The following is a 14,321-nucleotide window of genomic DNA, read 5'->3' on the forward strand; positions in this document are numbered from 1 at the left end:
AAATCTATCAACCAGTTATTTTGTTAATAATTAATTACATGGTGTAATAAAAACAAAAATGGGCAACTCTTTCCATTTTAAGTCTAAGTGACTATCTTGTTTTAACCAGAGCAATACTTATGTTATATTTCCATTAGCTTTTCAGTGTCTACTAGATGTTGGAATGGGGAATGTAAATAACTATGGTACATTTGCAGTTTGTGATTGTTCATATTCTTTACTGGTAAACTGTTTGGACTTGTGATCCAAAATTCCTGTATACAGGACAAACACTATATAAAATAAAATCCTCCTCTCCATGTTACACTTTTCAATTGAATGCTGAATTTAAAGTTAGGAGATTATTAAATGGGCATTCTATCATTGGTAAGTTAAAAAAGCTTTATGTGTAGAAAGTAGAAAATTGACAGGATGAGATGAGACAGAAAGGTTTACAGAGAACTTTTTTGGTCAGAGTGATATCAGTTTAACCTATCAACCACAATGGTTAGAGTTTTTGACAAGATTATGAAAACAGAGAGAGAGAGAGAGAGAGAGAGAGAGAGAGAGAGAGAGAGAGAGAGAGAGAGAGAGAGACTTAACCATTTCTCTCTCACCACAATAATAAAAAATTGTCCTGACTCAGTCTCTCAATAATAGGAAGACTTTAATTATAAGTAAGAATTGTTTAATGTTTAAAGGTACAGGTACATTTTATATCACTGAGCTATAAATTCAATTTCAAAGAAGCTCCCCAGAGCTTTGCAACACTGGTAAGATTTTGACCACTGATAGCACTCTGATCTTCCATGCCCCAGAGTTTACAGTCTTCTTGTTGAATGCAATGTAGACATTAAAATGTTGATTAGCCACAAAGAATTATATTATTAAAAACTCAATGGGGGATTCGGTTATTTAATGAGAATTTTGTTGCCACCGAGCTCATCCACAACACAATTTTCACTAACTCTATCACCTTTCTGTTGATGGTTGTCATTATTTAATATCTCCAATCATTTCTTTTTCCTTTGTTGTTTAAGACAGAATTGCAGATATCTCAAATAGCCCATGAAACCACAATCTTCTTTGTTTAATATTCGGATCAATACTTTCATCTAAATTGCCTAAGATTTCATTTGATTTTGACAGTGGTGTCCCACTGTTGGGCCACATTGAAATCCTTGCATGCGTTGCAAGAATCTTTGGTTCCAAGGTTATCTCTCCTATCCTCTCATTATATTGCTGATTCCTTTTGTTAATTTCAACTCATCATTAATTTATGGAGATAGCTTTGAATTATGAATCATGTCTACACTCTATTAATCATTCTTTTCAACTTTGTGTCATTTGTAAATCTAATTTGCATTTATATCTCCATCTGTCATTGAACAAGGCAAGTACTTTGCACTTCAGTGGGCTACTAGACACTGCTCTCAAGGCTGACAGTACTTTCTGTGTCTTTAATTATCCACATAAACCTATTAATCATCTCATATTTCTCTGCCTCATCTGCAAGGATTTAATAAGAGGCTTTGCTAGCATCAAGATAAAAATGATTTTTGCCTAAAATATCTTCTCACTTTGTGAGTCTAATAATCTTATTTTTAAAATTGATATTCATCTGTTGTGATCTGAAACTTCATATAGGCCTTACAGTCATTTCTAGTCCATAAACTTAATTAAGCCCCTTTCTATAACTCTGTAGACACTGACATCAGGCCTACCACTTTTGGAAAATGCCATAAGCTCTATTAGTTTGTTTTAAATGTCTCTCTGTTTTTCATTGTGATTAATTATAGCATGTAGTCCAGAATTTTACTTGGGTGTATTCTTCATGTTCTTTCTAGACAACTTTCCATTTATTTACTGTCTAAACTATTATTTCTGTAGACTGAAGTTTTTTATGACGTTTCCTTGTGTAAAGTCTGGACTATGTTGAGCAATCTATGTCTTAACTGTTATAAATTCTTAGATGACCTAGTCATTTTTATCCTGAGGTTCTTGCCTTTTTTTAATTTGCTGACTACTTATAGGCAAGAATCCAATCACAGAAAGCAGAAACTTCTTCAAAAACTTCTATTCAGAGAAAATCAAGAATAGTGCCAAATCTGTGTTTTATATTAAAATTATCACTACTGATAAACATGGTCTCAAAGACAGGGTTTTATGACTAGTGTTTGAAGGTATGATTCTTCATTCCTTGTATTACTTTTAGTCAAATACGCTTCTCATGAGTATCATACACACACACACACACACACACACACACACACACACACACTTTCACACACACTTTCACACACACTTTCACACACTTTGACCACACAGTTTATACAGAAGACTCAAAAGCCTGGTTGCCGTTGCACAACTGACCATATGTAATAAACTAATAGAATGACTTGAGTCATGTAGAAGAATTGAAGGTTGGGAAAATTATGCATTGGAAGGAATCTTTCAAAAAGGTGATTTTTCACTGTCAGATATATGGATGAAAGGAAAGCAATCACTGTGTTTCTTGGCAATGAATACTGCATTTGGCTTAATAATATTTGTTTATTTGAGCAAAGGACCCTCTCTTTAATTTTGATAGACAACCTAACATGTAGTAAGAGGGATTACTACACCAATTTGTCACATATATTTTAAAATCTTGAGAGAAGAAAATATGCCAACATTATTCCTTATAGTTCATTGCCAGGAAAATTTGTAGGTAAGTGAACATTTTTTTTAGGTTATTCAACTACAGAACAAGGTTTTATATCTTAAGCAAAAAATGGAGGATATTGTGATATGCAAGGTTGTTTTTGGAAGCCAGGTAGTGTGTCAGTCTGTCTGTGTGGATATTATATTAATCATTTAGACCATGACTCCAAGTTTCAGAAAGTCTGTGTTTTCTTGAGTATAAGTAAAATAAAGGATTAAATAGGTTTATTTTTTAGTGTTGATCAAGATGAATATCCATTAATAATTATAAGTAAATATTATTAATATTACTGATTTCAACATACTAACACTTACAATGTGCCAAAAATCTTAGCCACTTAGGAGGCTGAGATCTGGGAACTCCAAATATATGAAAATGAAGCAAACATAATTAAATCTACCTTCTAACTTAAAGAAGATATAAAAATATAAGTATAAAAGGTATTAAGACTGAATGAAAATGAAACACTGGAGATCAAAATTTGTGGAATGTAGCTAAAGCCATGATTAGAGGGAATAGAAAAATTTAAGCACCATATTTGAAAAGTATAAAGGTTTATAATTAAGTATCTGTGATTTAACTTTAAGAATTTTTTTAAAAGGGAAGCCAAAATAAACCCCAAATAAGGAGAACCACTAATAAATATCATCAATAAACATCTTTGATCTTGTTTCTGATCATTTGGGTAACTACCTAAAAGTGGGATTGCTGGGTCATAGGGGAGCTCTATGTGGAGTCTTTTCAGGAACCTCCATATAGCTTTCCAAAGTGGTTGAACAAGTTTACACTCCCATCAACAATGCAGTAAGGTTCCCTTCTGTCCACATCCCCTCCAGCATCTGTTGTTATTGGAGTTCTTGATTCTAGCCATTCTAACTTGGGTGAGGTGAAATCTCAATGTTGTTTTGATTGGCATTTCTTTTACGGCTAGGGAGGTTGAGCATGTCTTTGTGTGTCTATTGGCCATCCTTATTTCCTCTTCAGAGAAGTCTCTCTTTAAGTCTTTGGCCCACCTGTTGATGGGGTGCTTGTTTCTTTGAGAATTTGTTTTTGGAGAATTTAAGTTTTTGAGTTCTAAGTATATTTCAGATATGAGGCCCTTGTCTGTTGTATAGCTAGTCAAGATCTTCTCCCAATCCGTGGGCTTTCTATTAATCTTATTAGCTATGTCCTTTGTCATGCAGAAGCTCTGCAGTTTCATGCAATCCCATTTGTCCAATCTTTCTTTGATTTGTTGTGTTTCTGGGTCTTTATTAATAAAATTTTGGTGTGTGCCAAGAAGCCCTAGAGTTTCTCCTATTCCTTCCTGTAATGTTTTCAAGGTGTCTGCTTTGACTTTGAGGTCTTAAAGCTACTAGCACAACTATGTTTATTGCAGCATTATTCATCATAGCTAAGATATGGAACCAACCCAGATACCCCTCAGTAGATGAATGGATCGAGAAAATGTGTTTTCTATACAATGGAATTCTATGCCTCCATCAAAAAAATGACACTGCCCCATTTGTTAGGAAATGGAAAGACTTGGAAAAAATTATAGTAAGTGAAGTAAGCCAGACCCAAAGAAACATAGGTTCCATGGTTTCCCTTATCTGCAATAACTAGTATATGTCTAGGACAAGCAGAAGAGGTAAAAAAAAAAAAAACTATGTACATATGACCATATAAGATGATGCTAAGAGAAATGAACCCCAAGATAGGGACATGATATTTTATCTTTCTTTCTGTTATTGTTAATGTATTTATAATGTACTATGTGATTTTTTTTTGTTCTTTGTATGTTCTTCCCCCATGGTATAAACCCTGTTGTCACTGTATTTTATTCCAGTGTCCTGTAGCTTGTATAAATTTTTCTAATTTGGGGAAGGGAAGAGAAATAACAAAATCCTGAAATAAGGATACAGGATCACCCATTGTAACAATGAGATGTACAAGACACTATGTTGAAAACGAACTTTACAAATTGGGGCAGGGTGGGTTGGGAGGGAAGAGTTGGGGAGGTAGGGGAGGAAAGGGATGGTAGGAGAAAATCAAAGGAGAGGGTAACAATGCTCTACAGGCCATGTACTCATTACCTTGCTCATGTAACTGTAACCTCTCTGTACAGTATGTTTACAATAAAAATACATATTAAAAAATAAAGATCTTTGAAATGGAAATGTGTGATCATTAGAGAAAATCAATGCAATTCTGTTTTTTAAATAAAATCAATAAACTTTTAACTAGCAAGAGGGGGGAGACATGGATGGAAAAGAGAAGAAGACACAAATGACTAATATCAGGGCTGGGAGAGATCACATCACAATCCATGCTCCTGGAGAGAATGAAAAGCATAATGCCCACCTTTGCTCTGACGCCTCCTTGTTGCCCCAGAGCATCCATCTAGATTTATAAACCTGGGGCTCATATCATTATGCTTTATGGCCATTCATTCATTCTTGTATGAATATATGTGTGTACATATATATTCATGTATGACTTTTAAACTTTATTTTTTTACTAGAAATGTAAAGGTTACAATTTTTTAAATTTAATTTCAGGTACAAATCAGTTTTTAAGGAAATCATACAAGATGACATGAATAAATTTAAAGCTACAATGAAAACTATGGGACCAGCCAGACTTCAAGTGCCTTCTCCAAAGAATTTCCTAAGGAAACATTCAACTGACAAACCTCTACCACCTAGTAGGTTTATTCCTCCTCCTCCTCCTCCTGTTCTCTCTCTCTCTCTCTCTCTCTCTCTCTCTCTCTCTCTCTCTCTCTCTCTCTCTCTCTCTCTCTCTCTCTCTCTCTCTCTCTCTGCCTCCTCTCTTCCTTTGCTTCCTCCTTTTCCTCCTCCTCCTTCTTTTAATGCCAGTCCTGGAGTTTGAACTCAGAACCTGGGTGCTGTCCCTGAGTTTTTTTGATCAAGCTAGTTCTCCACCACTTGAGCCATAGCTCCACTTCCCACATTTTGGGGAATAGTTTATTAGAGACAAAAGTCTCACAGATTTTCCTGTCCTCGCTGGCTTCAAACCATGATACTTAGATCTCAGCCTCCTAAGTAACTAGCACTCAGCTGCTCTTTCTGCCTACTGTGGAAAGAATTAGTAAATGATTTAATTAGAATTTTTCATTATCAATGAATATTAAATATTTACAGGTGATATCTTTACCTTATAGGAAATGAAATTGGCATGACTAGAAGATAATACAAGTACAGAAGACAGTAAAAAAAGAGAGGAAAGTTATAACCCCTCCTTCTAGACATTTTGTTCCAGTATTGGAGCTTGAACTTGACTTCATGCTCAACCTTGGCTTTTCTGCCCAAGGCTGGCACTCTACCACACCTCCTTTCTGTCTGTATGCTGGTTAGTTGGAGATAAGAGTCTTTCCAATTTGTTTAACTGGGTTTGCATCAGGATTCTCAGATCTTAGCCTCCTGAGTAGTTAGGATTATAGGCATGGATTCTTTACTTTTAAGTATGATTTGTTTGTTTGGTGGTTTTATAGGAATTTTCCCCTGAAGAAGAAATTATTGGTCACATTAATAGTACTAAAAATAGTAAAAGTAAAACACTAAAAAGTGTTTTAGTGTTCTTATACAAACTTAACCAGGAAAGCTATACATTTATTGTTGTACTTTTTTGTAAGAAACAATTTCCATAATATCCAGTAAAGGCAGGTGCCAGTGCCAGTGGCTCACGCCTGTAATCCTAGCTACTCAGGAGGCTGAGATCTGAGGATCGAGGTTCAAAGCCAGCCCAGGCAGGAAATTCCCTGTGAGACTCTTATCTCCAATTAACCACCAGAAAACTGGAAATGGCGCTGTGGATCAAGTGGTAGAGCGCTAGCCTTGAGCTGAAGAGCTGAGTGACAGTGCCCAGGCCCAGAGTTCAACCAACAAAAAAAAACAACACGATAATATCCAGTAAAAATCTCCTGAACTAACACATAATTTATGATGTTTAACCCTATTAGAGTTTTTTTTATTGTTTTCAGCAAATTAATGTATTACATGATACTTAAATGTTTATTTCATTTGGATTGTTTTTTTCTTTTTTTTTGCTTTTTTCTTTTTAAGCTACTATTCTGAGATATGATTATAAAAAGCTGAACATATATAATGAATACATCTCAATAAATATAGAATCAGTATAATTTTTTTGCCTTAAAGTATTTACATATATTACTAATTCAACACAAATACCGATGGTAAATATCTGGATATTGCCAGTAGTACTGAACAGTAATGTTTATTAATGAAAAATGTTATGTTTAACAGAAAAGAAGTTTAGTTGGACTGAATCAAGAAAGCCTGCTGTGCCCTTGAGAACTGATCATCCAGTCATGGGAATACAGAGCGAAAAAAACTTTATAAACACAAATGCAGCTGATGTCATCGTGGGTGTGGCTAAAAAGCCTAAGCCAATTTATGTTGACCGAAGAACTGGAGACAGGCATGACCTGGAAACTTCAGGTTTACTTCCAAAGTACATCAATAAAAAGGTAGCTTACATTAACAAGTGACCTGAAATTTGAGTAGTTTAGATACGATGTTCTCATAATTGTTTGTATAATCATCAATATGCTCTCACTGGACAAAAGATCTAGAATGCCCACTCTGTTTCTCTGCATTCTATATTTGATCCAAGTCTTGTATACAATGACAGAGAACTTGTAAAGAACAATAGTGTAGAGTTCAGGAAATGGACATAATCATAGTTTTCCTCAATTTCAATTATTATTAGTTTAATAATTATAACAATCATTCTCCAAAATATACTAATTTTTGATTAGATGAAAATGGCACCAGATACCCAGGATTAACAAAACCCCAAAACATTGCTTGTCATTAGGCCAGATAGAAGAGAAATACAGCAAGTCATTCACCAGTTCTTAAGACTTTCAGAAGTGGTTCTTGCATTCACACGGGCAAATCAAGTCACCTCGCTGCATCCTTCTTCAAGAGGAGCAGGAAAGCATTGTCCTGCCAAGTACCCAAAAGGAGAACAACCAGAGTATTTGTGAATAATTTCTATGAATACCAGAGACAATCTCAGGATCCCAGGACCATTTTCCCTTCAGATTGACATGCTTGGTATCATTTAAGGAGATAGATAGATAGATAGATAGATAGATAGATAGATAGATAGATAGATAGATAGATAGAGATATCCATGTCCTTGAATACATTTATCTTCTTTTGTCTAACAAGACTAGGAGGAATCAGAGATATTCAGAAGATTTCAAGGTAAAAGCTGAAGCACATAATATATGGAAAAGAAAAGCTAAGTCTTAGGAGTATAGTAAGGGCCTGGAGTATAGTAAGGGTCTGGTCATGAGCCAACCACAGGCACTGGAGATATTCTCAAGAAGAAAACAGATGACCACTGTAACGATTCAGTTTTAAAAAACCAAAATCAACTCCTTTTCACTAGGAGTGAGAGAATTACTAACTTTTGTTAATTTTCACTGTTTTGAACAAAGTCTAAAAGTCTATAAAAATTTTCAGCAATCATTAATTACTAGGTACATATATGTAAGAGTATAATCAGGATATTTTTTCTGGAATATCCTTTCAGGATTATGGCATTGTACCGGAATACATAAGTAAACGAAATGAGGATGTAAAGAAAGCCCAAGAAGAGTATGATAATTATATCCAGGAGAACCTTAGGAAGGCAGCTATGAAAAGACTATCAGATGAAGAAAGGGAGGCTGTTATTCAGGTAAGCATTCAGTGACTTGTACTTGTATGTAACTGGAACATCTGTGTCAATTGGAAATATCTTTCCAATTTGCTATCACCTCTGAAAGCCATGTAGACTCAGAAACCAGCAATCTCTTTGGGCTGTAGTGAAAAACCACATTCAGCAAAGCTGGCACTTTGGGACAAGCAGAAAAACTGAAAAGTAGGAATTTATCAAAGAATATTTTATTTCCAACGTGATGACTTTCTGTTGTAATCTACATTTCCCTATAATAAGCCAAGAAATTATTTTTATTAATATGTTTTTATTGTGAAAATACCGTACAGAGGGGTTACAATTACATGAGCAAGGTAATGAGTACATTTCTTATCAAGTATTGTTGCCTCCTCCTTTATTTTCCCCTTACCATCTCTGCCCTTCAATCTCCATGACTACATTCCCCCCCAATAAATTAATTTTTATTTTCATGTACCTGAGTTTATTTTAAAAAATAAAACTCATAAATTAGATATTTTTCACTAGATGGAGCTCTAGAATAATTGAAGCCAACTCAAAGCTATTTGCTTTCCTATAATACAACTATCTGAATTAATAAATGACCAGGTGTTTGCTTTTTATTTGTGTTTTCTTTATTTTAAATAAAAAGAGATGCAATGACATATTTGCATTGGATTTTTAATGTGAAATTTTTTATCTTGTGCATTTGACATGTAGACATGTAGGTTGCTCTACCATCATTTATAGAAGGTTTTCCCAAGTACCTGCTTGTACTTTGCCACAGGTCATGTGTCTCCCATAGAGGTAAAATAGGTCTATATTTTGTTTTTTGCTTTGTTTTGTTTTGAAACTTTTTACAACACCATTTGTAGTGACCTCATGGGAACAGGAAAAGTTAATTTTACATTATAGCTGTTGAAAATACATTTAAACTATTGCAAATGCTTAACATTTTATCCAAGTCTCACGAAAGCCACCAGTATTTATTAGATACCTGTTTTGCATGCAATATGCCAGATCTTGAAATTACTTAAAAGAGAAAATTTGTGCTGTAGAAATGGGAGTTGTATTTAATCATTGAAAGATATATAGATATGAAGGAGTGTGTGTGTGTGTGTGTGTGTGTGTGTGTGTGCGCGCGCACGCGCGCACATACGCGTGTGTGCACGTGCGCACCCACGCCTACACATGTGGATGAGTCACAAGTTTTGTAAGATCCTAGGGCTATGGTCACCACTGAGGGATAGATATCTTTAGTTGAGTCTCCAAGTACAGAGTGCGAGGGTGTCCCCGGCAGCAAGAGTGACTTTAGGCAGTGACCATCTCTTCGTTGACAGTAACATGCTTGTACCTAGCCCAGTACCCAGCATAGACACAGAGGTTCTGTGCGCTAGATTGTTCATAGAACTTCACAGGTAAACAGTGTTAGGAATGAAGAATAGCAGGAAGAATGGCAGGCATTTAAAGTGGGAATTAACATATCAATAATGACCTTTGGTGCATTATTTCTTTCTAGTTTGGTTTCTCTTATTTTCAGAAAGTACATGCCTTTGCAAAAGCCAGAATTCATACTTAAGTGATGCTGTAAAACAGCAAAATAGGAAGACCTTCTCTCAAAAGGAGCAGTCTCATCTTTCCTGTATCTTTAAGGCAAAGTCGGAAAACAGCCTTCAGATTCCTCCTCTGGCTACTCCAGCAGGATTTGATGAAACAATGATAAATCCTGTATTGAATGCTCTGCTAGTCAGGGAGTATAGCTGCCTGGGTCACAGAGCCCTATAACCAACAAGCTTTGAGCCTCTTTCCCCCAGGTTAAAAGTTGCAATATGTCAACATGCCCTCGGTAATTCAAATCCTCCTCATCTGTCATAAAAATAAGAGTTGCATTATCCTTAGAAGGGGTCACCTGGTCTAATGAGTCTGAATATCTCATTTTATAGGTGAGGGTATAAAGCACAGGTATACTGAGTGGGCTCATCTGCACATCCAGCCATTCATCCATTTGCTGAACAGCTGCTATTTTCCAGGCATTGTACCCACCTGGAGGATAGTGCAATGTGTACAAAACAAATGCAGTCTTCTTTGTCAGTGAACTGTGAGAGTGCTTTACACTTGCCCTTGGTCACTACCTTGTCAAGTCAGGGAATAAGGACTAAAATTCGCATTTATCAATTTGAAGCTAGTGTTTCCCCCCACTACCTCATACCTGTAGTCAAAGAGAGAAAGGAAGGGAAGGTGTGTGTATATCAGGGCTCCAGCCGGAAATAGATGGAGCATTCAACTAGGGTTGTGAAGAGAATTTCTGAAGGAAGTATTTACCAAAGTGAAATAGGGATAAGGGATTCAATAAAGAGCCCTGAATCACTCCAGGACTAAGGACAAGGGAGAGATCCAGCACCACCTTGACTGTGGAGGGCAAGAACAAGAAATAAATGTTATCTGAACCTAATGGGAGCTGGAGCCTTAAAGAGATGCCACCTGTCTGGCATCCTAAGCACAGATAACTGCATCAAAAAGTAGTATCCAATTAGTATTGAGAGGACGAAGGCTGGATGTGCCAGCCTTGCCATCCTCCCACTGGGACCTTCTTTGGCTGAATTTAGTTAGAGGCCAGGAGCACACAACCCAGGGGAATAGCCCTCAGTCTCAACTTTCCAACCCTGGGCAATAAGCAAGGCAAGAAAAGTTTGGCGATAACATGGACCAAAAGGTAGCATGAAACTGAAGGCACTTGTCATGAGATGCTTTCTTCTCTTTATATTTTTTCATCTCAAACCTGAAAATACTACTTCATCATTAGAATACAAGACAGAAGAAAAAAGAGGAAATAAAAATAAGGGCAAATCACTATTGCTACAATGGATCAAAGATTTTTTTAAGATAACATCATCAGGAAAATGTCTTACAAACAGCATGGAGGCTACTTCAATATCACATGAAATATTAGTTATGTTTAGCTTCCATCCTAAACTGTTGACTTTGATCCAAACATTACTGTACACCATTTTGTAAAAAGAAATCGAAAGGAAAAAGTCCAGCTGCTGTGACCACAAGCAATATGGAAATATGAAAAACCTTTGATATTTGAAAGTGTCTAAATATACACATTTCCTCTCTGCAGTAGCCACCGCGGTGGAGCTCTGTGGAAACATACTTCACATTTCATAATGAAAGACTATGGAGAAATAGAATTCTTTTGAGGGCTTGTTCGTGGAATACATCTCATATGCTATTAAAAGCTATACTGATCTCCTGGCTCCATCTTTTAGAAAATTCAACCTGGAGGTTTTATCCTTCTATCTTTTCCCCTATCCAGATCTTTGATTCAATTGTACTTAACAAGAGGTCAATTCTATACAGTGCATCTTGTCCTATAATCACTTTTGCATGGGAGGAAATCATTAGAATTTTATTGTCCCCAAGAAGTTTCTACAGTCCTGATTGTGTACTAGGAGGTCATATTGTGGAGGCATTATTGCATAAGATACTTATAATCCTCTTTTATACCTGAAGTTGTGACCATGGTGACCATGGTTTTCAAGGGCCATGTTTCTACAGCATGATTTTAAATTGCACTTCCTCTTGCTTTTGTGTAAATAAAATGACTCATGGACTCACAGTGAATACCAAAGAGTGTTCATTCATAAAATGTCATTGTATGAATTCAATTAGCACTTTACGACTATTCTGTCAGTGAAACACTGTGATTAAAAATATCTGACGAGATGGAATTAACCTTTATAGCTCCTGAGAGATCCTTAATTTTGAGTTTGTTGATTCCTGAGACTATAAACCATTAACTACATTATTGAATTAACATGTGTTACATGTCATGGCACTGCAGTCATTTCTAGAATGCATTAACGGGAAATGTAGATCCCTTGCCAGTATGGAGGACAATTCGTTCTTCCTAATATATCAAAAGGATATATAAAAGATTTTCTGTTGTATCCCAAGCCCGGAGTTCAAGCCCCACAACTGACAGATAGATAGATAGATAGATAGATAGATAGATAGATAGATAGATAGATAGATAGATAGATAGATAGATAGATAGATAGATAGATAGATAGATAGATAGATAGATAGATAGATAGATAGATAGATAGATAGATAGATAGATAGATAGATAGATTTTCTGTTGTAAATATGAATTTGGGAACTTTACAATCCCATTGTATCAAACATAGGAAAAAAAATCTCTCAATGTAAGCCAGAATGAAATTTTCTAGTGTGATTTCTCTGTTGGAGAATGAGAATAAAGAAGAAAATTCTAAAGAAAACAGTAAAGCTTTTATAGGAAATAAAAATAGTTTTCTGTTCAATATTTCTTTTTATTTGGAAGTATCAATTCTGAAGTTGTTGGATTCTACCAAAGCATTTACCATAAGCTCAGCTCTAGAACATTCCTAACTCTGCATATGTGTATTAGATAATAAAAACAAGTACAGTCACCTTAAGAACAGAGCAAATAAACTCCCTGTGGGACCAAGCAGACAACTGAGGACAGGATTTAGCCTCTGCACAGTCTTTTCTGTTACTGTGGCCAAGTCTTTGATAAACATATATATCACCTTAAAAGCTATTTTCTACAGTAGTCTGTACCTACTTACGTGATTGGTTCCAGCATCATTTCTCTACCATTTAGTTGGGGTTTTACCATTTATTTGCTTTGTGTAATTTACATTATTTTTTTTATTTCCTTGACCATTTGCAGGGGCTGAAAAAGAATTGGGAAGAGGTACATAAAGAGTTCCAGTCCCTGTCAGTGTTCATTGATTCCATACCAAAAAAGACTCGGAAGCAGAAGCTGGAGGAAGAAATGAGACAGCTGGAACATGACATCAGTGTCCTGGAGAAGCACAAAATCATATACATCGCCAACAAGTAGCCGCCGGAGAAGCACAAAATCATATACATCGCCAACAAGTAGCCGCCAGCCCTGCGTGTAGAGCAATGTAATGTAGGAAAAGGCATGGATTATAAAAAAGCAAAACTTTTAAGTTTTTCAAAGAGGAAAATACCAGAAAAGGAATAAAAATAGTCCTAATTAAATGCCTAGGCGATGTTTAAAGAATAGTTGAATCCTTTAGGAACTACTTAAGGACAATAAAAAAATTGAGAGACAATGTAGGTGATCAACAAGCACCTAATATAAAATAAATACTTCCAGAGAAATACCCTAATATGTAATTCTCAATTTTGTTGCACTTAAAAATAAAACATATTGTTCACCTAACAGGAATAATTGATTGATTTACTTATTGAATAGAAAATTTGCTTTATTATGTGTTTACTATATGTTTTTGCTTTACTTGTGTTTCCCACCTATAAAGAAAACACTAAAAAAAAGAAAGCACTGAAGATCTACAACTATATATTTTAAGCACTTATCAATATGTACCACTATTTATATGTACTTGTTTTCTATGACCATTAATATCTGGGATCCCAGAAATAAAGTCAGCACTCAGGATTCAAGTTTCTACACCACTGTCTGAAACAAAAAGCACAACTTTAGTTACTGAGCTATTCTGCTCATCTGCTAAGATTATCCTAGATGAATACTAATTATTGTAAGTAAGGGAAACCATGGGATCAATGTTTCTTTGGGTCTGGCTTACTTCACTTAATATGATTTTTTCCAAGACTTTCCATTTCCTTACACCTGGGGCAGTGTCATTCTTTCTGATGGAAGCATAGAATTCCATATATATATTGCATTATGTGTGTGTGTGTGTGTGTGTGTGTGTGTGTGTGTGTGTGTGTATGTGTACGCCACATTTTTTTGATCCATTCATCTACTGAGGGGCACCTGGGTTGGTTCCATATCTTAGCTATAGTGAATAATGCTGTGATAAACATAGTTGTGCTGGTAGCTTTAGTATGGCCTTGTTTGTGATCATTTGGATAAAGGCTAAGCAAAATGAACTCCAAGACATGGACA

At 35.7% G+C, this 14,321-nt stretch overlaps 1 protein-coding gene across 1 annotated transcript in view; it reads left to right on the forward strand.

Moving 5' to 3' along the window:
- Enkur (enkurin, TRPC channel interacting protein) overlaps positions 1-13,603 on the forward strand; it is a 15,189-nt gene extending 1,586 nt beyond the window's left edge. Inside the window, exons 2-5 of the mRNA XM_069998303.1 lie at positions 5,224-5,369; positions 6,949-7,172; positions 8,249-8,395; positions 13,092-13,603. Of these exons, the coding sequence (XP_069854404.1) occupies positions 5,224-5,369; positions 6,949-7,172; positions 8,249-8,395; positions 13,092-13,265 (691 nt within the window). The 3' untranslated portion in view covers positions 13,266-13,603. The remainder of the gene's footprint in view (positions 1-5,223; positions 5,370-6,948; positions 7,173-8,248; positions 8,396-13,091) is intronic.
- The last annotated feature ends 718 nt before the right edge of the window (positions 13,604-14,321 follow it).

Source organism: Dipodomys merriami, unplaced genomic scaffold (assembly GCF_024711535.1).
Source record: "Dipodomys merriami isolate MVZ:Mamm:240054 unplaced genomic scaffold, mDipMer1.0.p SCAF_51, whole genome shotgun sequence".
Taxonomy (NCBI): domain Eukaryota; kingdom Metazoa; phylum Chordata; class Mammalia; order Rodentia; family Heteromyidae; genus Dipodomys; species Dipodomys merriami.